The sequence below is a fragment of the Sminthopsis crassicaudata genome, chromosome 1, assembly GCF_048593235.1.
Source record: "Sminthopsis crassicaudata isolate SCR6 chromosome 1, ASM4859323v1, whole genome shotgun sequence".
NCBI lineage: Eukaryota > Metazoa > Chordata > Mammalia > Dasyuromorphia > Dasyuridae > Sminthopsis > Sminthopsis crassicaudata.
The window spans coordinates 738329912-738355732 of NC_133617.1; the positions used below are offsets into that span (position 1 = coordinate 738329912).

General features: G+C 48.9%; 1 protein-coding gene across 1 annotated transcript in view; it reads right to left on the reverse strand.

The window, feature by feature from the left end:
- FLNB (filamin B) overlaps positions 1 to 25821 on the reverse strand; it is a 131244-nt gene that overhangs the window by 25298 nt on the left and 80125 nt on the right. The window contains 12 exon segments of the mRNA XM_074284281.1: positions 1328 to 1517; positions 1991 to 2147; positions 3190 to 3313; positions 5157 to 5324; positions 9638 to 9798; positions 10110 to 10272; positions 12150 to 12323; positions 12973 to 13570; positions 17371 to 17633; positions 18767 to 18884; positions 24927 to 25096; positions 25398 to 25488. Coding sequence (XP_074140382.1) covers positions 1328 to 1517; positions 1991 to 2147; positions 3190 to 3313; positions 5157 to 5324; positions 9638 to 9798; positions 10110 to 10272; positions 12150 to 12323; positions 12973 to 13570; positions 17371 to 17633; positions 18767 to 18884; positions 24927 to 25096; positions 25398 to 25488 — 2377 coding nt within the window.

The window sequence follows — 25821 nt, forward strand, 5'->3', positions numbered from 1 at the left end:
ATCCCAGCTCCCAGCATCCCTGGGCAAACCCCACGTCCCCCAGCAGGATAAAACTAAAAGGACGGTTGGGGCCAGACTGTGGAACGCCAAGCTAAAGTACCGAGGAGTACCAAGCGGAAGGAGGAAACTGTGCTCCAGTGGACCCCGATGACAGGGCTGGGTCCTTCCCAAGGACCACCGGAGCTGTGGCTGGGCCATCACCGAAAGGTCAGCCACTGGGGGAAGAATCTTTATAGCCCCAATGACCCATGAAACTGCCTCCTAATGAGCGCTGGAGGGAGCCCCACACAGATGAAGACGTATTTTCAGCGTGTCAGAGATGGGGCACAGAAGGAACCAGAGAGCCCACGAACCTCCTCACGTTACAGATGAAAGATCAGGGGCCAGGATTGGGGACGCAATTTGTCTTTTAAGTTTCTAAGTGGCAGAACAAGGAACTGACTCCTCTGATTATAAATGAATCATTCCTTCTTGGGGAGCAGGAACTAGAGGTTCGTGGAACAAACCGAGGAGACTAGCAGCTCTTAGAAGGCAGGGAGTTTTTCGCTATTTTTTAAAATTCCAAAACACGCAGTACACAGCAAGTGTTTAATAAATGCTTGCTGAATTAAAGATTTTCTTGGCCACTAAGAACATTTAGGCAAGTTAAAAGATATATTCAGACTTGGAAACTGTAACAGGCTACCTCTATTTATCTATTGAACCCTCAAGTACACAGGTTATCATAAAAGAAACATTTTGTCCCAGAGAAAATGAGTCTCCGGCTGCTGAGTTAGCAGAACTCATTTGTAACGTGCTCTCCTGGCAGTTACAATTACTAGTCTGTCCTAGACCCACCAGAGTACCTTTGACCACTGTCCTTTGCAGTGTGAACTCTACCCGGCTCACCTCCTCTGAGGCCTTCTAAGGTCTCTGGCCACAATCTCTTGAATCTATAGTTTAATAACCGGTAGCGCACTCAAGAACAGCCACGTGTAATCTTAAAAGCCTTTATTATACCTACTCACATAATGCCCTAACTGATGCCCTGACTTGTTGGTTCCCGAGTGAACACCTGGTCAGAAGACCCACGTGTTCACTACCAAAACCCTTACCTCTTTTGGCTACCAACTCTGCCTTGGGCTCCTGCCCCACGCATCCATTTTTAAATACTTCCTCTTCACACCTGGAGGGGGACAGCTCAATCCCTGGCGGCGGTTGTCTCCAGGGGACCCTAATTTATCCCCGAACTCTATGAAGAGCCGGAAGCGCCTGCTGCCCCCTTGTCAGCTCCTACAGCTCATCTGGCGAAGGCCCAACGGGATGTGTGGCCCAGAACCCCGCTCACCTGTGGCCATGCACTTGCTGGCGTCTCCCGTCTGCATGGCCCGGATCCGGTAAGGAGAAGATGGGATGTTTTCCCCGCCATACGTGACCCCAATCAGATAGCGGCCCGTCTTGTCAGGGAGGTAGGTCACGGCGTAGGTGCCATCTTTGTTGTCGTGAACATTGGCCCTTTTGGGCTTTCCTTCTTGGTCCTGGGTGTTTACAATGAACAAAGCCAGTCAAAACTTCCAGGAACCATTCACAGGAAACACGGCCCTCTCACACTCAACTGATTTAGAGACCTTAAATAAGCTGAGGAAGATGATTCTGGGGAATTTTTCAGGTCCACTTTATTGCACAGAGGAGGGACGACTCCCTATTCTCTTCTGAAGATGGGCTCAGCACAAAGGCATTAATTATGTCATTGGGTACTCAGAGGAACAAGCCGGCCTTACAAACGGATGGGTCACACCAACAAGGGAAGGGTGGTAGGTGGGGCAAGAACGGCATGGCCCCGCTCCCCCAGCCCTCTGACTGCGGGAAATTCCCTGCATCAATCCCCTGCCTCAGTTTCCTCAGCTGGCCCTGGACTGGATGCTCTCAAAGGTTCCTTCTGGGTTTCCAGGACTCTAGAGTGTCTCTAAACTCGGGACTCGCAGAACGTGAAAGGAAGCAGACAACTTACCGTTATCTGGACGGCGAGGGGCCCAATTCCTGCTTTTTTAGCATCGACCGCAAACTCCACGGGCAAACTGGCCGGGACCCCGTAGGAGCTGAGACCAGGGCCGCTGGCGGTCACTTTGCTGGCGTCATACGTGGGCAGGACCTTGACCTTAAAGGGACTGAATCGAGGGGAAGGCACCTGTCATTCCCCATCATCTCATCTCATTAATAAGCTTTGTTCAAATGCTAAAAGTGACCGGGGAATGACATCTTCCACAAGCAAGAAGCAAGTGAGAGGATCGAGATACAGAACTGGGGCTCAGGGGAGACCGGGACCAGCTAAATTGACTTCAAAATCTGCATGTACCCGACCTGAATGTGTACAGGGAAAAGAAGGGGACCAGGATAGAGTCACGGATGGTAGAGGTGGAGGAAGGCCCTGCAGAGCAGGTGGAGGAGGCGAGAGTGGCCAGAGGCAGGAGGAGGGAAGCCCAAGGAGCAAGGAAACTGAGAACGGAGAACGCCGGAGCGAGGGGTGAGGGGCAGAGAGCTTGAAGAGGCCACGAAGTCTGGCCACGACGAGATCACTGGGCCGAACGGCTTCACTGGAAAGGAGTGAAGATGTGGGAGGTCCTGTTTCAGAGGGTTAAGCATGAGTGGAGGACGCGGAGGCACTCGGTAGAGAGAGACCGAGCCAGGGGGAAAGCTGGCAGCTTTGCCCAGTTGTCTCGCAAGAAAGGTGCTGGTTTCCCGGGCTTTTTCCAGCTGAAGGGCACCTGTGTCTCCTGATTTCTCCCTGAGCTTTCCCTGTTGGAGAACTCTTGATCCTCTCACTTGTAAAGCCCTTCACAAACTGGCTCGTCCCTGCCTTACAAGCTTCTTATAATCTCCTTCCCCGCACCACGAGCTCAGTGACCCAGACACTCATTCTCTTGTGATCCAGCACCGAATCCGGCCCATTTCTCCGCACTCACACATTTGCACCAGCAGTTCCCCGTGCAAGGGAGGCTCTTTACCTCCACGTTTTCCAAATCCCACCTTGTGAAGGAAGCCCTTCCCAGGCTTCTTCCACATCCTTCCTCCACCCCAGGTGCTTCCCCTGGAGTGATTTTCCATCTATTCTTCCCACATATCACATATTCCTCCTCTACAATGAGAATTATTCACATGTTTCCCCCCCTCCCCCCCCGCTTTGGCTCTAAGGATGGAGGCTTCCCTTACCTGTGGGGGACGTCCTCATCGGCGTACTTGACAGACAACATGTACGGGCCTTCCTGCGACGGGGTGTAGGTGACGGTGTGAGTGCCGTCTCCATTGTCCGTCACAGTCACCGGTTCCACCAGGCCTAGGGAACAAATGGGACGGCTCTGAAAAGGCAGCGCCAAGGGGCTTCCCACCAGGCCTGGCCCGGTCCTCCCAGCACCCCCAAGTGTAGCCCTCTGGGCATCCAGGGCCTCCTGAAGCACAGGTGGGGCCCTCAGAAGAAAGGGGCTCCCTCCCTGTGCTGGCTGGGGGAGGGGGGGCCATTTGATTCCTAGTCTGTCCTGGAGGACCCTTAATGAGACAGCTTTGGCTCGCAGGGTGCGGGGCACCCCAGTTAATGCCATCATGCAGCTACCAGTGTGCTTCAGGTGGGTTAGTGTCCCCGGCACATGCTGACTGTGAGGCTCAAGGAGGCAACGTCCCCTGAAGTAACAGGAGACGGCGTCCTTTTTGCCGCCATTGGGGGTGAAGGGAAGCTCTGAGGAGACCACGACTGGGCCGGTGGCACGGAGGGGGCGAGTTCAAGGGGCAGAGAAGCTTCTGATCACATGCAGCTCAAAGCAAGGGAGCGAAAGACTCTCTAAAGCGGCCATCCTGGCAAAGCAACCATCCGCGGCACTGCAGGAAGCCACATTGTTTCAGAAAATGGTACTGCTCCCCCAGCTCCCCAAAGCCTCAGCCTCCCAGGGCAGTCACTGTGAGTCAGGCAAAGCTGAGGCGACGAGCGGAAGCTGGACAGACAGATGGACGAGCAACATGCATGATGTGATTCTAGCAGCCAATGTGAAACTGCAAACCTGTCTCATTAAAGTCACCCTGCTGGTCACCTCTAAAGAAATCTGACAAGGCTTTCAGTGGGCTGCGCCAGGCCTGGGAGTCCACCTCGTCTGCTGGAATTAAAAAGCCATTAATGGAGGGTCCTGGGATCCGCGGGACAGGGTCCCCAGCCCCCTCCCTCGACAACCTATCAGGCAAGGGCGATTCAGCAGTCCACAAAACGAGCCGCCTCAGGCTGCTTGCTTTCTCTATTCCATACATTCAGTTTAGAGAACCCTATCTCGGGCCGCTTCTCAAATCCAGGAGTGGACAACTGTTCCAGTTAACAGAAAGACACTTTCCTGAGCTCCCTAAAAGAGGCTCCTTTAGAGAAAAGGGAATGGGACCGGTCTTCCTCACAAGGAAGGTCAGCACCTTCTGGAGTTAAAAAGTCAAGTCACCGCTCAGGACACCAGAGCCTCTGGAGGGGCCGGGGCCTGGATCAGGACCCAGCACTTCTGGACTCTGAGCTCAATGGTGTCCATCAGATTGAGAGATATCTACTCCGGCCTCAAGATCCAAGAAGTTTCAGTCCAGTCACATGAAAGGACCAACTCTGAGCCCGTTTCACACAAAATATTCCTTCCCTCCAGCAGCAAAAGGCACATGTGTGGCCAATGACAGGACCAGAGTTCCGGGAGCAACATGAGCAGTCATCCCACAGGGAGCCCCCCCAAAAAGGAAAAGAACTAAAAAAAGTCACCAAAGCCAACTCCAAACAAGATGGAGGAGCAATGCCTTTTAGTCCCAGGCTTCCTTTGTCTCAGACCCGGAGAGAAAATCCCAGTGGCCCCAGAAACATCAAAAGGAGAAAAGTATGGCCTGAAGTAGACGGAGACTGCATTCAAGAGCCCACCCACCGAGGAATGAGATTTGAGTTTAACTGGACTTTGGGATAAGTCACAAGCCATAGAAAAGGCATCTCTTGTAAGATGGAACACATTTTGGGAGGGTCCAGACTTGTGGTATGTGGGGAAGGGAACACCCATTGAATAAATTCCCTCTGACAATAGTAGTCAGCATCTTATAACCTAATCTGGAGAAGGGAGAAGGTCAGCAGCCTTCCCAAGGAGAACCTTCCCTCCTTCCCTCCCTCCCCTCCTGCTCACCTCTGGGGCCCAGGACCAGGACTTCCAGGGGAGCCAGACCAGCCTGACTGGTGTCCACAGTGAAGGACTGTGGGACTTTAGCTCTGACTCCTGCCCCCAGGCCGGGGCCTGCGAGCTTGACCTTACTGGGGTCTATGACATCTTTCACAGGAATCCTGAATGGGCTGCCTGTAAGAAAACAAAGTAAAACCCACAAGATTACAACAAACTGGAAGCTGGAAGCCTTGAGCTTTCACTTGGATTACAAATCCCGCCACACCCATCTTGGAACCCCTGGGGTCAACCTCTTCCACCTATTTTTTTTTTTTACACAAGCATCTTGTGAGGTCTCCCGGCCGACTTCTGGCCTTCAAATGGGCTAAAGCCTGGATGGGAGGCAGGGAAACAAACAGCCCTTCTATCCCCGGGTCTTGCTAAGTAAGGGACATCTCGCTGGCTCTTCCCACGTCCTCTCTGTTCTTTGATCCCCCTCCCCCACCAGACCCCCACAACTGGAGAGAGAACATGAACATCATCTTCCTGTAGAAACAGGTGCCTTTTGTTTGTTTCTTTCCTTTTGTAACAGCTCTCTATTCTCAAAATAATAGAAGAGACCTTCTCTTTTTTTGTTTCCTCCCTTGTGGAGGATGGATCTGCAGTTAAGGCAAATCAATAAATTATTAACTTCTCAACTTCTTATTTTTTTTTAAAATAATACCTTTTTATTTTCAAAATCCATGCAAAGCTAGTTTTCAATATTCACCCTGGCAAAACCTTGTGTTCCAAATTTTCCTCCCTCCCTTCCCGCCCCCCCTTAGACAGCAAATAATCTAACAGAGGTTAAACATGTATAATTCTTCCATACATGTTTCACAATTATCAGGCTGCACACGTACTTTTCTTATGACTTGTTAGGCCATCTATGGGAAAGAGACACATTAAGAACCCAAAATCCAGCCTTCCCAAAGGGAGATCAGGGCTCACATCTCAATTTAGGAGGAAAACCCCAGCCTTGGCTCCCTGCAAATCCAGGCCCGAGTTCCACCCGACAAAGCTAAACTATAGTTAACTGCCATTGGAGCCGGGGTCTGTTTACTCCACTCCAAACATGTTTAAAACTGAGACTCCACAGGGTAAACAGCAGAGACCTCTCAAGTGGGGAGCGTCTGGAACTGGTTTGGGACAGAGACATCTGCCTTTGCTCTCAAGGAGAGGCACAGGAATGAATGATGGTTTAACAATCTACTTGGGCAGGGGGTTCAGAGAAACCCCTCGGAAGGCTCACTCAGACACCTGAGTGAGCGGGAGATGCACTAATGTCTTCCCTTGGGGAGCTTATGGCCCCCATCAGGGGAACCTGATCGCAAAAACAGAGCTTCTCCGAGAGCTTAGGATGGATGCCGACCAAGCAGCGGCTGGGGACGGGCCGTGACGTCCAGCATTTACATCTCGGCCTTGCCGCTCGCCAGCTGGGGGACCTGAGGCCATGAGCCTGACCTCGCTGGCTGGGTCCGAGCCAGGCGTCACTACAAATGCGTAGGGGCGGCCATAACGTGTTCCTTCCACTGCAGGACCCTGCCCAGCTGAGCCACCGCAGGACCAGCTGCCACTGACTTACCCATCCCACAATTCTCGGGGCTGCCAGCGTGATAAACACCTCCAAGGTAAAGCTAAGGGTTTACAATTGGTCTTAGCAGTCACTAGTGTCCAGCACACTATGCGAGACACCATGGGGTAAAGGCAAGGATTTAGACAATAACTCCTACTCTTACGGACAGATCTAAGGGAATCAATGCAGGGAGTACTGAATGTGCAAGGAAGACCAACTTCCAATCCAGCCTCAGACACTTCCTAACTGGGTGACCCTGGGGCACTTCTGTCTGCCTCAGTTACCTCATCTGGAAAAATGGGAATAAAAACACCGCCTACTTCCTGGAGATGCTCTAAGGAACAAAGCTTTGAAAATCTTAAGGAACTACATAAACACTACCTCCTGTTGTTGTTGTTAATATTATTACTACCAAGGGAGCCTCATCCACTCCCAAGCTGTCCATGATCTCTAAGCAGAGGACTCCCGGACTCACACATCCAGTCCTCATTTCTGCTGAGCGCCCATCCAGCCTCTCCAACCACACAGTGCACACTTGCTATTCTAAAGGAATTACTTTTCTCCCGAAATCACCCATCTTCCAATGTTACCTATTAATGCCGAGGGCAGAAGCCATCCTGCTCTTCACGCCCCCCAGGCTCTTCATTGACCCCCCACTCTCTCACTCCACCAAAGCCAATCCTGCCCAATCTTGTCACCTCCCTACCTTCCATCTGTCCCCCCCTTCCCTCTCTCTCAGTACTACCACAGTCACCATCTCAGGTCCTTAACTCTCACCCAGATTATTCCCTTCTGCTGCGTCTTGTTGCCTCAAAGTTCTTAGTTCAATCAGTTTTCTACTCAACTTTCTCAAATGCAAGTTTGACTATGTCACCCTATCCTCATTCATTAAATCCTTCTGACTCCCTATTATACCAATAAAGATTATATGTGTGTGGTTAAGTATATATACATACATAAATATATATATATATATATATATATATATATATATATATATATATGGGTGTGTACACACACACACATACACACACACACACACACACACACGTATAAATATAAAATCTTGGTTTGGCACTTAAATCCCTTTACAGCCAGATGCCACCTTAATTTTCCAGATCTCTATCTCTCGGCTTGCTGGGAAAATTAAAACAGGAGCTCACAGTGCTACAGATTTAAGGGCAATAAGGTTCTCAGGGCCACTGACTTCAGTCTCCCCATTTTACAGATGAGGAAAATGAGGTTCAGAAGTAAGGACACTTGCCCAAAGTCACATAACTTGTAAGAGTCTGATGAAATTTGAGCCCAATGGTAGGGTGCCAGGGCTTTCCCTAGGTGTTCTTGAATAGTTCCTACAGGGGGCATCTAGGTGGTGCAGTGGATGGAGCACCAGCCCTGAATTCAGGAGTTCAAATCTGGTCTCAGACACTTATCACTTCCTAGCTGTGTGACCCTGGGCAAGTCACTTAACCCCAGCCTCAGGAAAAAAAAAAAAAAAGTTCCTACATTGGGATTTCCAGGGCTGATCAGTAGGACTAGACAATGCTTTAATCCTTAAACCAAGAATTCTCTCCTAGATTTCCCCAGATAAACTGATAAGGAGTTAATTGAATGTAGGCAATAGCTACCAGAGTAACAGAGACCACACCCTTACTCAAATTTCCAATGCAAAAGTCAGGCTGCCCCCCACACACCTGAAAAACTGGTTTATTCCCAAGCCAAAGGAAACACAATTTGGGACAAAGCAAAATGATGCTCTTCCCTCAGGAATAGACTTTGCTTAAGAGTTGGCTGGAGTTTTCAAAGCACAAAGTCTAATTTTCCTAAAAGAAAATTTGTATTTGGACCTTAAAATGTACTTGGCTGGATTTCATCTAGAGCAGTTCAGGCTTAAGAGTCTCCGCCCAGTGTACCCGGGGAGGGATGAATGGGCGAGAGGGCAAGAACAGAGATGGGGATGCCACTAAAGATATATTCAGAGGTGAACAGAACCAGGGAAATCCACCCACCGGATCAGTGGGGGAGTCTTTTCTTTCCTTCCTCCATAAATAAAAATCTGACATAAAATCTCTGTTGAAAAATTGAGAGGGAGACATCTTCCATTTATGAGCACATCCAAGAAGCAACAACCATCTTGTGGGGCGCCTTGTGCCAGATGTCAGCTATTGAAACACCTGCTTAGGTTTGCCTTCAAATCCCACCTTAATCTAAACTTCTCCAAGTGTTCAGTGAGACAGTAATCTAATTAATTAAAACTCTTCCTCGGGTCCTGGAAATCTCTGAACTCAGGATCTTGGTTAACTGTATCTCAACTGGCATCCTCTCCTCAATAATACCATCTGAGAAAAGGACCCATCCCCAGCCCAACAAACAATCCCAGAACAGGAATCTACGGAGCCTCCAAGGCCAGCTGACTAGCTCCTTAGAGACCCAGCTGAGAGTACGTCATGGAGACCTTGTGAGTGTCTTGGGAGAACCAGGCAAAAATTAATAAAAATAAAACTTTTTAAAAGCATTTAAAATGTTCCTTCAGCATTTCTTTGAACTCAATGCTTCGCTAAACAAAAAGCATCTGCTTTATGCTGTGAACAAAGAAAAAAAAATTGGACATATGTTCCAATTCTACTTTAGAGCTGGCTCTCAGGAAATGTCCCAGGCTTGTTTCCATAGTTCAGAAATGGGGGACTTTGGGTGACACACACCCACACACACAGAGCACCTGGTGATCAGTAGTCTTAACTGATTGTTTTCCCCGTTCTAACATGGTAGGCGACAGAATATTCAGAAATAACCAATACCAAAAATTAATAAAGTTGTGACTTCCCGGGCTGTTTCTCTGAGTCCTCCCCAACTCAGAAGCCCCAACCAACTGCACTTCAGAACTGCATCTTACCAGGCACATGCTCGTTTCCGTACGTAATATTGACATCATAATCTCCCGGCACAAAAGGGATGTACTCCGCGCTACAGCTGCCATCTTTGTTATCCTTGCAACTTATCTTCGACTCGGAGGGTCCCTCCACCGTGATCCCCAGGCCCCCGATTCCTGCTCCTCTGAAAGGGGGTACGAGTAAGGAGATAAGTCAGTCCTCAGTTCAGAGCCCCTGGGCATGCAGCTTTTCTCTGCCAACCACAGAGACCCCAAGCCTCTACTTGCTGGCTATTATTGTGCCCCTTCCCTCCTTTCCAAGGCTACCAGCCCTATCCTAGGCAGGATTTATATTCAAAATCAGGGTCTCTTCCTCGGAGCAAAAGCAGATGTTTTTTCCTTTATGTTCCCAATAATGAGACCACTGACCACCCTACTCCTTGGGCTCACATCCTGTTTTTGAGAGCCATCCCTGCAGACCTCCTGGTTCCCCTACCTGGTAACCACCGTGAAGGGGTTGGGTTTGTGGGTAAAGCCTTCCTTCAGCCCAGGGCCTTGGGCTTGCACTCGAGATGGATGGCAGCCCTCGGTGACGGCCACTTGGAAGGGGCTATTGGGCACAGGCACATCGTCATATGTTACTTCCACTGTGTGGAAACCTATTTAAAAAACATGCAGAGAGATCAAATTTGGTCGAGAAAAATGAGAAAAATCTGTGGCTCCTTCTTGGCCGAGGTAGAGGCAAGTGTTTGGGGGAGACTATCGGCGTGGAGTCCACTGCATTCTGTCGCGGTCAATTGACACGTGGATTCATTTTACTGAAAAGCCTTCAAAAATCTTTTTGGTTTTTAAGGACCTACAATGGTAAAAGGAGCTCCCTAGAGCAAGAGAATCACAGTCTCTTTCTCTAACAGGAATGGTTCTCTGGGTAGGGGATGGGGGAAAGAACATATTCAGAAATGAGAATTGTTCTAAAATCGTCTCTTTCCTTATGAAGAATGGTTCTCTGGGTAAGGGATGGGGGAAAGAATATACTCAGAAATGAAAATTGTTTTAAAATAATCTTTCCTTATGAAGAATGATTCTCTGGGTTGGGGATGGGGAAAGAACATATTCAGAAATGAAAATTGTTTAAAATGTCAATAATTTTTTTTTTAAAAGAGAAAGAATATATCCACTTAAGCATATTGAGAAGCATATAGAGTCAACACTGAGCAGAAAGGAATAATGGCAGAGCTGGATTCAAATCCTAAGTCTGATATTTCCTAGTTGAATAAAGATGGACAAGGCACACCTCTCCAGGCCAGTTTCCTCATCAGCATTAACTGCCTCACAGAGTAGTTAGGACAGGAGATCCAATAGATAAAGCGTTTGGAAGTCCTAAAATTCTAGGTAAATGTTGTTTTACAACCAGGGACAGGGATTGGACTCTGAGGGGGTTTGGGAGAGGGAACTCCCCAATGAGGAAGTCCCTTCTGCCCAGGGAGGGCAACATCTTCGCTGCAATGTATCTTATCGGAATCACAAAAGCAAACTCCTTTGAGTGGCAAGAAGCTGACTGAAATATAATTGGGAAATGTTCAGTAAAATAAATAAAAATATAATGCAAGTTAGGTAATGTTGGCTTGTAGTTTTCTATAAGACAATATTTGATGTCTGAAGTTGATACCAGTGACCTATAGCACTGAGAGGCTTATTGCCCCAGCCCCCCGCCCCCAAGGATCATCAAGTGGATGATATCCACCAAAGGCTACACTTGATCCAGCTCTACTTCGCTCCAAGGTCAGATTGGTCAGATCGTTAGCCACACTGCTGTGATTGCCCTCATTAATATTACTGTTTATGTCATGAATTATTAAATTATAAAAACATATGCTACTAAATATATGTAATTATATAAATTATAAATTTATTATTAAAAGGCAGTGTCAGTGGGCAGCTAGGTGGCCCAGTGGCAAGAGCACCAGCCCTGAAGTCAGGAGGACCCGAGTGCAAATCCAGCCTCCAACACTTACTAGCTGTATGACCATGGGCCAGTAAACTAACCCCACTTGCCTCGGAAGGGGAAAAAAAGGCAGTGTGGTATAATGGACAGAGGGATGACCATCTTGCTTCCTGCCTGTAGGAGGACTGTGTGTCTATGAGCGAGCCAATTAATCCCTCAGGTGCCAGGATCTCTAAGACCAGGTCCTGAGCTGCTGTCCTCTCTCAGAGGAGGGACTTTCAACACCCGGAGGTCACAGTTCAAGACCAAAATATATTATTATCACAATCTATTATATTATTTTGCTGAAAAGGAAACTGAACAGAAACTTAGGCTAAATGTCTTAGACGCAGTAAAATGCAGTGTCCCTCCAGGCTTCCGAGAGTCCCTTTTCATGTGCTTTCTGGAAAATATCATTAAATACTGAAAGCCTGGGCAGTGTCAAAACTGTTAAAATCACCGGTTAAAAAAATAAAAGAGAAAAGGCCCCAGACCGATCCAACCTGCTCAGAAGGCAGCACTTGGAGTCAGGACCAGGGAAAGCCAGCTCACCTTTCTCAAAGGGCGTGAACTCCACCTCGTAGGTGCCGTCCGCATTGTCTTTGAGGAGGTAGTCAGTGAAGGCCCCGGAGGGGTTGGTGATGCTGGCTTTGACGTGCTCCCCTCCAACCTTGGTCAGCGGGCGGGAGTCCACCGTGAAACTGGTCGTGGCTTCCCGGAACACATCTGCAGAACAAGCGGGAAGCGGTCGGAGCGGCTCTCGGGCCCAGAAGCAGGACGACTGACGGCCACCGAAGAGCCGGGGCAGCTTCTATGCTCAGGTGTGACCCAGGGTCTCAGAGCCTGAGCAGAGCCCGGAGCCGCGCGCTCACGCACCTTCTCAGGGTCCCAGATCAGGGCTTCTGTCTTTTTTACACTCTCAACCCTTTTTGCCCAGGAAATGTACGTGATTCCGGGCTTGTGGGCATATGGGACAGATATACAAAATAAACCTTTCCTGGTAACAAATTGCGTGACCTCCACATTAAGATCCCATATGGGGCCACAAGCCCCAGTTTAAGAAGCTTTGCTCTGGCAACTCCTGGAGCTGCAGGGGAGGAGTTTCCACACTTGGGATGCCTTGGATGAGCCCCAGCTCCCATTCCTATCGAATTAAGGATTCCCAAGCTCACCATCACTGCCTAACCAATTTTTAATCCCTGACCTGGAACAAATCCTAGTAATTGTTGCTGAAAGCCAGTCGATGTTTTGACTGGGAAACCAGATTTCTTTTAATGTCACCCCTTAGATCCCAATGAGTCGGGTCCAAGTTTCGGTGACAGCCCCTTGGGCGCAGGCTCCTCCAGAAGGAGGGTCCGACAGGGCAGCTCCTTACCTTTTCCTTCGATGCCAGGTCCGTAGACTTTGATCTTGCTCGTATCTACGGCGGGCTCCACCTTGACCCTGGCAGGGAATGTTGGCACTTGCTCTCCCCCGTAGTTCAGACTCAGTGTGTACATGCCCGCAGCCAGGGGCACGTAGGTCACGGCATAAGTGCCGTCCTTGTTATTCTGGATGTGGACATCGGCCTTGACCCCAGCATCGGACACGGCTTCCATGCCCAGGACCCCACGGCCGGCCTCCGAACAGTCCACGTTCAGGACGCCGGGCTCCCCCACTTTCCCATGCTCCAGCCCGGGGCCGCTGGCCACCACTTTGGAGGGATCGAAGGGCATCTCAATGTCGGCTTTGAACGGAGACCCGGGAATGTGGACCTCTTCAAAGAGGATGTTGACAAAGTACTCGCCAGGTTTGGTGGGAAGGTAAGAGACCGAACAGGTTCCGTCACCATTGTCTGAGCATTCGATTTTGGCTTCACATGGACCTTCGACCGTCAGTCCCAGGCCCCCGGTGCCGGCTCCTTTGGTGTCTATTGTGAACTCGGCAGGCTTTCCCACAAACCCAGCTTCCAGGCCCGGGCCGTGGGCTTTCACCTACAAAGGGAAAGGAGATTAGTCTGGGTCAGTGTCGCCATCCACACCCCTGAAGCCCCAGCTCCGTCAGCCAGCCTCCCGGATGCGTCTGATTTATGGGCTCAAGCACACGGAAAAGATCGGGTTTTATAGGCGAGGGCAAAGAAAAACACCGTAAATCAGCGTCCATAAGCTGGAATGAAGAGTAGGAAAGAAACCTCCTCGCGCCATCAACATCTAAATGGCTACAAACCCAGCGGGAAGGCTTGGCCATCCACACTGGGCGGCTAGAACTTTTTCCACAACGTCCCTGGATATCTCCATTCCTCTTTACATAACTTACAGGCCTCAGGGCCCATTACACTGAAATGTGGGCTTCTGGGGGAGACGGAGAGCAGGGGGTGCAGCCCATTTGATAAAACACGTTATTTCAAGGCTAGATCATTGCAAAATCATCAGACTAACTTCCTACTGGGTAAAAAGAAGGATAAGCTTTCTATGAAATGTCACATAAATTTGCTTTGAAATAATCCATATTTTTCAAAGGTTATTTTAGTGCATAGAACGGTACTGCTTCTTAAGTTGCCATCTTCCATTTATTCCTATTAGCTTTCTTATTTAAAATTAGAATCAACGAATCTTCCTTTTCTTTTTCATTTGCAATTAAAGAATTAAATCGGGGGGGCAGCTAGGTGGTGTAGTGGATAGAGAAGCAGCCCTCATGTCAGGAGGACCTGAGTTCAAATCTAACCTTAGACACTTAGCATGACCCTGGGCAAGTCACTTATCCCCAATTGCCTCAGACAAAAAAGGGAAAAAAAAAAAAAAAAAAAAAAAAAAGGAAGAATTTTCTTTCATTGCTTCTCAGAATCTAATTACAAATTTCTTTTGACAGATCATGAAATTCTTAATTCTTTGTGTGTTGTGGATTCTATGTTTTTCAGATTACTTTGTTGTCTTTTCTTTGCTATGACTAAGAAAAGTGGATGACAGGAAACAGTAAGGTACTTTTCTTTCTTGACACCTGGAGGATTTTTGTCATTGTAATGCTGTAGTTTAACCCCTTTGTGCCTTGAAGATCAAGAAGTGGGATTTTTCTGTGGACTTCTCTCTTCCAGCATTGACTGATCTTGTCTGCTTGGAAATGTTGGGTTTTTAATTGATATATAATTAGGTCCTTGAATAGAGTGTCTGATTTTTTTTCTTCTCTTCCTTTATTGGCTCAAGATTCTGATTAATCTGTGGCTTATACGTCTCTATATTCTAAATCTCACACTCTGGTACTAATAGGTATAAACTTTTAAGTCAGTTTACATCCAGAGCTTTCTTTTTCTATCTTATTTCTGTTATTTACTCAAGCTTTGATCATCTTCCCTTATGGCTACTAGCCACATTCATTGCTTAGACCAGTGGTCCTCAAACTTTTAAAATAGGGGTCGGTTCCCCGTCCCTCAGACTGTGGGAGGGCCGGACTATAGTAAAAACAAAAGCTCACCCTCTGTCTCCAACCCTCAAGCCCATTTGCCATAACCCAGTGGGCCTCATAAACATCCTCAGCCCCTACATCTGGCCCTGGGCCATAGTTTGAGAACCCCTGGTTTAGCTATTTCTATGTATTTGAAATATTTCTTTGAATTTTCTCTAATTTCTTTAACCAATTCTCATTGTATAAAATATTAACTGAATTTTCAATGTCACAATTTTCATAATTTATTCTGCATCTTGTTAAGGACATTAAAGCATGGTAGAGAGAAGGCAAAATCCAGAGACAATCATGGGATTTAAATCCTTCCTCGGATGCGTACTGACCATGTGACCCTCTGTTAGCATCTTGGAGCCCCAGAAAAAAAGTGCTTAATATGTTGATGCCTTTCTCCCTCTCTCCATGTCCCACCCCCGGCAATTCTGTAAGACTAGAAGCAGCAGGACCTGGGACATGAGTATTGGCAGAGGGAATTTCCTCACTGGGAGCTCCAAGCAACAACAAGATCAGAGGTCGGCACTATATGTAAATCCTTCAGTATCTAACTGGTTCCTTTGCTATTTTCTTCCAACAACTGAAACTCTGAGGTTGCAACATCCATTTCTCAAAAAACTTTCTGCTGAACATGAAGTTTTTACATTCTATTTCTGGGTGATTTTTTTCCTTCAGGGGTCAACAGCGGGAGAGTAATGGTGACCTTGGCAGTAGGGTCAACACCAATGCGGCCCTAAATGCAGTCTTCAGAACAGGGCTGCAAAGTGCAGTTTCCTGTAGGACCATGGGAACTCTGTCCTATAAATAAGCTAGACCTGGGAGAGCCACGGAGATGGATGGAAACCCTAACGGGTGCCAGAAGCCGGAGAGGTACAGTGTTAGCCCTTGTGGTTGCGGGTTTCACAGCCAGGGTTACACTGGGCAGGTGCCCATTCCATGGCTGCTGGAGGCTGCAGCAGCAGCTGGTCAAGCAGCAGGGGTTCAAGGGCACAAAGCATGAATCCTGCCGGGGACTATTTACTTTCTGTGTAATCTTTCTGGATCTCATGTCTCCTATGTCTAAAACTGGCTGATAATGGCCTCTATCTCACAGAGCTGAAGCAGGGGGCCAACCTTTATTTATTGCTGTTATTCAGTTGTTTGAGTCAAGTTCAATGCCTTGGGATCCTGTAAGGGCCCTTTAAATGGGTGCCACAGCAAATCAGGAGATTGAGTGCCCCAGGAAGTAATCTCTGTGGATATTAGGACTGCCCTTGGGTGGGATCCTGGCCATATTGAGATAGCTTCGTAATGGGTGACTCTCTCGCTGATTGGCTGTGTGTGTGACCTCACAGGCCCTATGTAAGCCCACTGCAGGCAGCAGGCAGTCTCTTTAACCTGGCATTCTTCACCCTTCCTAGCCTGGGTGGCCAAGCCAAGATGGGTAGCCAAAAGAGGTAAGGGTTTTGGTAGTGAACACGTGAGTCTTCTGACCAGGTGTTCACTCGGGAACCAACAAGTCAGGGCATCAGTCAGGGCATTATGTGAGTAGGTATAATAAAGGCTTTTAAGATTACACGTGGTTGTCCTTGAGTGCGCTACCGGTTATTAAGCTATAGATTCCAGAGATCGTGGCCAGAGACCTTTGAAGGCCTCAGAGGAGGCGAGCCGGGTAGAGTTCACACTGCAAAGGACAGTGGTCAAAGGTACTCTGGTGGGTCTAGGACAGACTAGTAATTTTAACTGCCAGGAGGGCACACTACAGGATCCCATTCGGGGTTGCAGGATACCGGTGTCCTGCCATTTCTTTCCCCAGCTCATTTTATAGATGAAAAAGGATCCCAGAGCTAGTGCTAGAGACTGGACTTAAACTCATGAAGATGACTCTTAGCCTAGGCTGATGGAGGAAGGGCACAGGAGGCCATGGGCAGTCACGGCTTTCGAAGGGGCAAATAGGTGGGATGGTGGCTGGGCCTGTCTGGGCAGGGATGCCCAGGGGATGCCATGAGAGGTGAGGGCGGCAGGCTCCATCTGCAGTGATTGCCATGATTGATGTCTCCCCCGCGTCCCCCCACAACTTTCTCTTGTCCTTTTTTATGTAGGGAGGGGAAGGGAGCACAGCCTCCATATCTTTGGGGGGACCAGTCGGTCCCCCTATGACCCAAGAAGCCATTTGGCTTTTCGGGGTCTCCAAAGTCCACCTTCCCAAGTAGCCACCAACGACAGAGAAGAGCAATGGTATGAAATCCTCTGAACACAAGTCCGAGTTGCAGACACTCAGAGGTAAAGGAACAGGAGCCGAGAGGACCCAAACTCCAGAAAACCCGAGTTTCCAGCCCAGGAAAGGGGAAAGGAACAGTGTTACCTTTGTGGGATCCGGAGGGAGCGAGGCTTCCACAGTGAAGGGGCTGCCGGGAATGGGGTTCCCATCGTAGCTCACGTCCACAGCGTACAAGCCTTCCTCCTTGGGGATGTACTTGGCAGTGCTGCAGTCCTTGCCTGGCACGGAGGCCACGAGGCACGGGACCACCTGACGCGCAGGGCTTAAAATGGTCACGTCCAACTTGCCCTGGCCTCCAGCACCTTTGGTGTCCACCATGAACTCCTGGTCTTTTCCAACCTCCACTCCTAGAAGGGGAGAAGCAGGATGATGAAGGGAAGGCTACAGAGACATGACCAGAGAGATGTGTGAGTGCTTGGGACAGTCTGAGGGACAAAAAGGAAGCCCTTGCGGTGGTTGTGGCTGGAGCTGGAAGGGAGATCTGGGATGGAGACCCCCCCCCCATTCAGAAGCATTCCTGGCACAGCTCCTATTCTGCAATAGAGAGGGAGGCACCTGACAGTGAAGGTCAGCGGTCTTACGCAGGTCGTGGGTCAGAACCAGGACTTACTGGTTCAAGGACAGATTCCCTGGACACTGCACCAGGCTGTCTCTGTAGTTAGAACTAGGTAAAGGAGAAATCTCGAAAGAAACTCCAGGGGCATCCGTCCCCTTAACCCTGCTCAGTGGGGACCCCGGCCTGTACTTTTCTGGAAGGGATCTAGACCCATAAGTAACCATACAGGAAACTCCCCACCACGCCACGCGCCCCAAAAGAGGTCACAGAACATCTGATTCTTGTGTCCTGTATCCACACGAGGAACGTCTGCCTGTCCACATCTTGCATCTCCCCAGGACACCATGAATGCAGCTTTTACCTCGAAGAATCTCTGATTTCCCCCAGGATGTATCTCAGGAGCCCTCTCTTAACCCAAAGTGCATCCTGCTTCCCACAGGGGGACCCCAATTCTTTCCTTAATTATGGAGATTTTATTTTCCCTTCAGTAAAAAGCAGACTCCTTGAGGCAGAGCCCAGCTCATGTTTTGAAATCTAGCCCACAGCAAGTGCCTAATAAGGGAACTGAGTCTTGAGGCGTGTGCTGAGAAGTTATGGCTGATGACGTCCCACAGCCAGAGTCCTGGGACTAGGCCGGACGCCAGAGGCCTTCTAAGGCCCAAAGAGCCTCCTGGTCCGCATGGTGGGACATGAATGTGTGTATAAAGCTCTAGCTGGGAGTCCAAGAGGCCTGCGTTCAAATCCCAGCTCAGCCCCAGCTTCACATGGGAATAAAGACCAACAGATTTGTCATGAGGACGTCGCATACATGAAAGCAGAAGGCACCAAAAGCAACCGCGGCATGTTGTGATCCTCACATAAATTGGGGTGCTGCTTCCTGACTGCTCGCGTAAGGGGCCCCCTTGCCCACACGAGCCAACTTACTGTTCTCCAGCCCGTTGAGCTTTATCTTGCTCAGATCCAAAGGAGCAGCGACCTCGACCACAAAGGGGCTTCTGGGTATCGGGTCTCCGCCGTAGGTCACCAGGACCTGGGTGCTGCCCTGGAACAAACAAAAACAGGCACTTTCAGAAACCCTTTTGGACCGTGGCCCCCAGACCCGTCATTGAAGTGCGCTGCTTCCCGTTATTCCCTAAACCAAGAAGCGACCAAACCCTGCTCAGACCCAGCCTGGACACAGCTTCCCTGAGCAGGTGGCAGGGCTAATACCCGGGGGCATGCAAGCCAGAAAATGCCATGGGCACGAGACCTAGGCTGCCCCCTTCCAAAGGAGGGGAGGGGAGAAGGTGGGTTCATGTTGGCAGTGACCAGGGAGGGAAATGAGTGCGGGTCAACGCCGAGGAGCCACATGGAAAGGAAACAAGGTGTGGGGAAGTCAGGCCGGCAGCCCCGGGTGAAGGCTCCACAGGGCCCTTTGTCCTCCCCTGCCAGCAGAGCACACTGGTGGCTGGCTTCTCCATCCCGCCAAGTGCTCCTGTGCCCCCAGCAGAGGGGGTACAGCAAGGCTGGCTCCCCATGGCAAGTGTGGGGAATAACCTGAACAAAATGTGCCGTAGAGGAGGGGAGGGAAGCGGGAAAGAAGAAACATCTCTGTCATCTCAGAGTCTGGATAAATCACACTTCTAAGTCAGACTTTTTAAAAGTCTGTGCAAACCACAAAATTAAAAAGTACGACACCCTCATCCTAGAAATAAACTGGGGCTCAGGGAGAGGGAGCCGTTTGCTTGTGAGAACAGAGCTGGTGAACGGCAGAGCAGGGATGGGGACACTAGTATTGCTCACTATTATTTTACTTTTGGAGGCAAATAGAGATAAATGATTTGACCAGGGCCGCACCACTGGACTGACTGAGTGCCTGAGGCCAGATTTGAACTCAGGTCCTGATTTCAGGGCTTTCGTTCTAACCCCTGGCCCCCTCAGCTGGCTCATCTGCTTTTTTTTTTTTTTTTAAATTGCCAAGAAGGGAGCATCGTTTGTTAAGGACGTATTGGGGAAACCAGAGCATGGTGAGAAATATCTGGGTGAAAGATCAGAGGCGGCAGAAAGAGAAGTCACTTTGTTATCAGAATATGCTGGACACCACCGGGACAGAGGGAGAATGAAACAGATAACGCATGAGGGAGACAAGAGGAGCATGACAGGGCCCTTCCATTACCCAGACACCTGCTCAACTGATCTCTATTAGATGCTGAGGAGTTACATGTGCTAATGTGTTTGTGGCAGCTCTTTTTGTAGCAGCAAGAAACTGGAAACTGAGTGGATCTCCATCATTGGAGAAGGGCTAAATGAGTTATGGTAGATGGTATTATTGTTCTGTAAGAATATTAGTCTAGGGGGCCACTAGGGGGTGCAGCGGAGAGAGCACCAGCCCTGAATTCAGGAGGTTCCGAGTTCAAATCTGGTCTCAGACACTTAACACTTCCTAGCTGTGTGACCCTGGGCAAGTCACTTAACCCCAGCCTCAGAAAAAAAAAAATATTAGTCTATAAGAATATTATTGTTCTATAAGAAACAATCAGCAGGATAATTTTACAAAGGCCAGAAAAGACTCTCATGCACTGATGTGGAGTGAAGTGAGAAGAACCAAGAGATCATTGTACACGGCAACAAGAAGATTATGTGATGATCAACTCTGATGGAGGGGGTCCTCTTCAACAATGAGAGGATTCAGGCCAATTCTAAGAGACTTGGGCTGCAGAGAATTGTGAAGACTGAAGGTAGATCACAATATACTCTTTTGGTTGTTCTTTGCTTGCTTATTTTTTGTCTTCTTTTTTTGTTTTCTTTGTTTTTTCCTTTTTCATCTGATTTTTGTGCAGCATAATAATAAGTATAGAATTACAAATGTTTAACATATAACGGATCCATTGCTGTCTAGGAGAATCAATGGAGGAAGCGGGGGGGGGGGGGGGGGAAGGAAACATGGAATACAAGGTTTTACAAGGGTGAATGCTGGAAACTTTTTTGCATGTATTTCGAAAATAAAAAGCTATTTAAAAAAAAATAAGAAGTTAACTTACTGATTTCCCTTAATTGCAGATCCATCCTCCAAAAAGAAGGAAAAAAAAAGAGAAGCTCCATTCTGCCCCAGAATCCCAAGAAAGAAAGTTTATTGCTAGGATGACAATGATGGAAACCTTTTGTTCATAGATTGCATGACAAAGGAGAAGCACACCAGGCAGAATTTAACATGCAAGCTAGACTTAGGGAGAACAGATTTCAAAGAGTTCAAAGGAAAGAAGATGTGGATTCAAATTTTATAGGGGAAAACAGCAGAAGAGGAATGGCGGGCTCTTAAGGAAATTCTGAGGACACAGGAAAAACAACTGGTAGCTGTCTTAAAAGCCTGCGGTGGATCCACAGGGAACTCATGGAGCAAGAAAAGAACTTTACAAATGACAAAGGAAGTACACAGAAGGTTGTAATGGTCTGATTAAGAATAGTTCCAGGGATGCGGTAACTCCAGAATGAGCTGCAGCTGGGGAACACATCTCCTTGGCTGGACAACTGTCAGCAAATTGGGAAGAATTGCCCATGGGCTTTCCTCTATCAAAGAAAAGGATTTTTGCACTAATGATAGAACAAAAATGTCGAACAGAAAGCTGGGTTTCTAGATTAGCAAGGAGCCATAACAAACGAGGCCTTAAGTGAAGCCTGGGGACATCTGGGGATGCCCACAGTACGCAGAGGCTGAATTCAGGAAGACCCATATTCCTAAGTTCAAAACCAGCCTCAGACACTTATGTGACCCTAGACTTCATCCTGTGTGCCTTAGTTTCTTTACCTGTAAAATAACCTGGAGAAGGGAATGGCAAGCCATCTCTCCTGAAAAATAACAAATGGGGTCACGAAGAGATGGAACAACGGAAATGAATGTACAACAACAAAGATGAAGGCAGCCCAGAGGTGCTTCTTCCCAATCTGCTTCTGAAAGAACTGGTGAATATGCTCAAGGACGAGCCCGAACGCTGGGCCACAGACCTGTGAAGGGGCCGATTTTCCAGAAAGGGCTGGGGAGTGTGTACAGTAAGGCACGGAGAGCTTTTCCAGACATACCCGGAGGGAAGTCAAGAGAAGAACAGTCAGGAAGAACTAACTCTGCTTCTGTGGGAGCCAAGATGGCTAACCTGGAGCACCGGACAATTCCATGGGAGCATGTGTGCATGTACGTAGACATGTGTGCAAACGTGCAGAAGGCTGTATGAGCATTATGTATAGTGCATGTAAGTGTAGGTTGCAGGCACGGGTGCGTGTGTTCATGTACTCCATGTCTGTATCAGAAATCTGTGCATATATGAGCACATGCATTAATGCGGCCCTCCATTCCTCCTCAGGAGCAGGCTGGACCAGGTGTCCTCGAAGATTCCTTATTGCCTCATTATCTTTGCCACAAGTCCGGCTTGACTTTTCTGCTTCTCAGGGATTTCCTACGTCTTTCCATGCTAACAACAAATAAGCTTAAAAATTTTTTAAGAATTATTTGAGACTGGGAAATAAAACTTGGGACTTTTTTGCCTGAAAATGGAGTTTTAAGTTAATTGTGCTGAGCACAGCCAAGAAATGAGTTGGCTTTTCCCTAATGTTTAAATTAATATATATATTGCCCATTTGACAGATATGAGCATGAATTATTGGGGGTTATAAGCATTTTCTTCTCCCCCCAAATCTCCCAAGCTCTTGCAAATACTACACATAAGACACCAGTTTATGGCCTGAGGTCAGACCCAGGGGCTTCCTGAGGGAAGGAGCAGACAAGGGAGCCCAGAATTCCCTTGCATACCTAACAGGCCCAGGAGGAGTCGTATTCTCAGGACTCCAGGGAACTCTAGCCTTAAGTGAGGAACTCCACAAGGACCAAGCCCAACCTGGTCAGTACAGGGCCCTGAGCCCCTGAGGCCCTCCCAAACAGGCCTTCACTAGGGTTTTTTTCACTCAGAAGTTTTTGCTAATAAGATGGGATTCCAGCAGATCTAACCCAGTCTCACTGCCTCACGCTGCAAGCTAAGAAGACCTGACAAGAAACAATGGATGGGAACAAATGAAATTCCTCTCAGGGGATGGTCAGAGGACCTTGGACAGGAAGCTAATGGAGACCAGCTGTCAGAGCCAATGGCTGACCAGCTCCCTAGTGGGGGTCAGCAAACAGACCAAGGCGGGCCAGCTTCCTCCAGAGAAGGGCCCGAGGCGAGCCTGCTGGCAGCACAGCGGGCACATTCTCTGCCTTCTGGAGGAGAGCATTCACCAGCCGCCAAGACACACCCACAGCCGCATAGCTGCCGGGGCAGCCACATTTCTGGAAAGGTGTGCCAGTGGGTGGGACGCCCTTGCAGAAATCACACAGCGACTCAGGAAGCCCACGATGGGGGTGTGAGAAGCAGAGCCTGCTGGGAGCAGCCTCCAGAGAAGGGCTTCCTCACTCTTCACACGCCACGGACCCCTCAAGCAGCCACGCTGGGGAAAGCTGATGGTTCCCCTTCTTGGGTATCATTTATAAATGCACAAAATAAAGTTCCTAAGACTAAAAGGAAGCCAATTATATTGAAATCTAAATCACATATATATAAAAAGTTCACAAACCATGGCTAAGAATCTTGCCTTTAGAGGTCACAGCCAGGATCAAAAGGTCACATACACACCAAAAAAACACCCCACAAATCTGGCTTTGTCCAAACAGAGGAGGATTTAGAAGGACCTGGATCACTTCCTCACGTGCATTAGCATGACCCGCCCAGCCCTGCCAGGATGACCCGACACCCAGACCAGCCCAGCAGAGAAGCCCGTCCTCTCTTTTGCAGCATGGAAACGTTCAGAGCTCATCACCCAAATCATTCCACAAAGGTACTTCCACTGACGTTTGGCAAGTGCATTATCCAGCTGAGCTTTAGATTCCTTTTCTCATAAAAACATGGACATCAGACCAGGTAACCGAGGTGATTCTTCCTCCACTCCATTGTACCCCTCAGTTCAAGCCCTAAAACCATGGAGCGAGTGACCGTTCTAAAGCACCAAGAGCAGGGGGTTCCCTTTTGGCTCCTACAAGCTTTCCCAGATGGAAGGCAGGGCGTTCAGTGAGAAGAACTCTACAAAGGGCCATGTTCCAACTCCACCTCTGACACCACAAACACATCCAGATGAGAACCAATTGTCAGCCTCCCTGGTCCCCTCTTTCTTCCTCTTCTGAACAATGAAGGAGGTGGAGGGGATGTCTAAAGGGCTCTTCCAGCTCAGAGTTGCTGACCTTACAATCCTATCTGCAAGACATTTCCCCAAGTCACGTGCTCCTCAGGAAAGCCTGGAAACTGATGGGCTCTACAGCCTCCTCTGCTTCCAGCTTGATGAGATCATTAGAAGTGCTTAAAATCCAAACCCCTGACCTTAAGTTTCTTCCCAATAGGCAGGTAATCTCCCTAATTCTCAGCCATCTCAGATCTTGCCCCAGGGGCCCCATTATACTGGCTTCAATGCCCAGTGACAGAATCCTGTAAACCATTTTTTGTACTTGAAAGGGTTAGGGTCCCATTGGATGCCACCCACCCCAATTAGGCTGTTTCGGGGAAACTCCAGACTCTGAATGTCAGATTGGTTGGCTCCTCCTTCATAAGGGCTGGTGCCCAGTCTGCTTCAATGTATACAAAGCACCAGCATGGCAACTGTCACCGCATCAAGGACGTGAGAGCTGGGCTGGAGAGCTGGGCTCCCCTCGACCCCAATTAAAAAGCAGCAGCATCCCACACCAAGAAGCAGTGCACTCACTCAGACCATACACGTGCTCCCCAGGCAGGGACTGGGCATCTTCTCTGCCCAAAAAAAGGAAAAATTTTTTTAAAAGCCCAGAACAAGATAAGTCTCACCAGCTCGCTTTCCCCTGGGTCTGAGTGATTTTAATCAAAAGCCAACCCCCTTCCCTGTGAAGGCAGTTGTCAAAATTTCCCCAACAAGGTTGGAAAAAAGCAAGAAAACACGAGCCGGTTAAGGTCAGGTCCTTGCCAACATCACCCAGAGATGCACTGGATCCGTTCACATTTGAAAACAAAAATGGCCTTTTGGCAGGGGCCGGCCTATTGCCGTCGCCACGGGCACCCACCTGTTGGACCGGGGTGTACTTCACAGTGTGGGAATAGTCATAGTTGTCGATGATGTCCAGATCGCGGACGGCATCCCCGGCCTGGGGACCGCTGAACTGCACATCGAGCGGGGCTTTCCCCGCCCCCTTGGTGAAAACGGTAAAGTGAGTCGGCTTGCCATTTTCCACACCTGGAAAGAAACACTTTGAAGTTAGAACCTGGGCGATCCGCTCTCCCGGGGAACTGGTCTAGCAGGTCTGCCCGAGAGACGCTGCTCTGGGGCTCCGGGGTCCGGGCTCCAGCGTCCCGAACCGACTTCTCCCTCTGGAAAGGTGCCACGATCTAAGTGTTTCCGATTTCTAAATCAACATCCTTGATACAAGATCGACTTTTTGTAGAGATAAGCCTTCGCCCACGCCTTTTAAATAAGCAGGCGCCAATTTTCATCTCCCTAAGTTCTGCAGAAGCTGCTTGTGGGAGGGTCACCTTACCTGCTTTGCTGAGCCCGGGGCCCTCGGCTCTGACTTTGCTGGCATCGTGGGAGGGATCAACTTTGACGCGGAAAGGACTGGCAGGGATTTCCTAAAACACAAACAGGATTTCAACCCAGAATCCCCCCAGATCCATACCTAAAGCAGCCAAACTTCCCTCTCTTCAGGTCAGGCAATGGGACTGGTTCTGTTTATTGATCACCAGGTACAACAAATCTTCACATTGGGAGACCAGGGTACCATGGCATCGGGACTGCCAATTTTCAGCACAGCCCCTTGCCCATTTCTCTGTGTGCATGGTTGTATTGCCTCTCATCTTTTTTCCACCTCTCTCCTCCTTTCTCTATCTCGCTTTCTGTTCCTCTCTCCTTCCCCCCTCATCTTTTTCTCTGTCCCTCTCTTCCACCCTGCCTCCTTCCCTCCC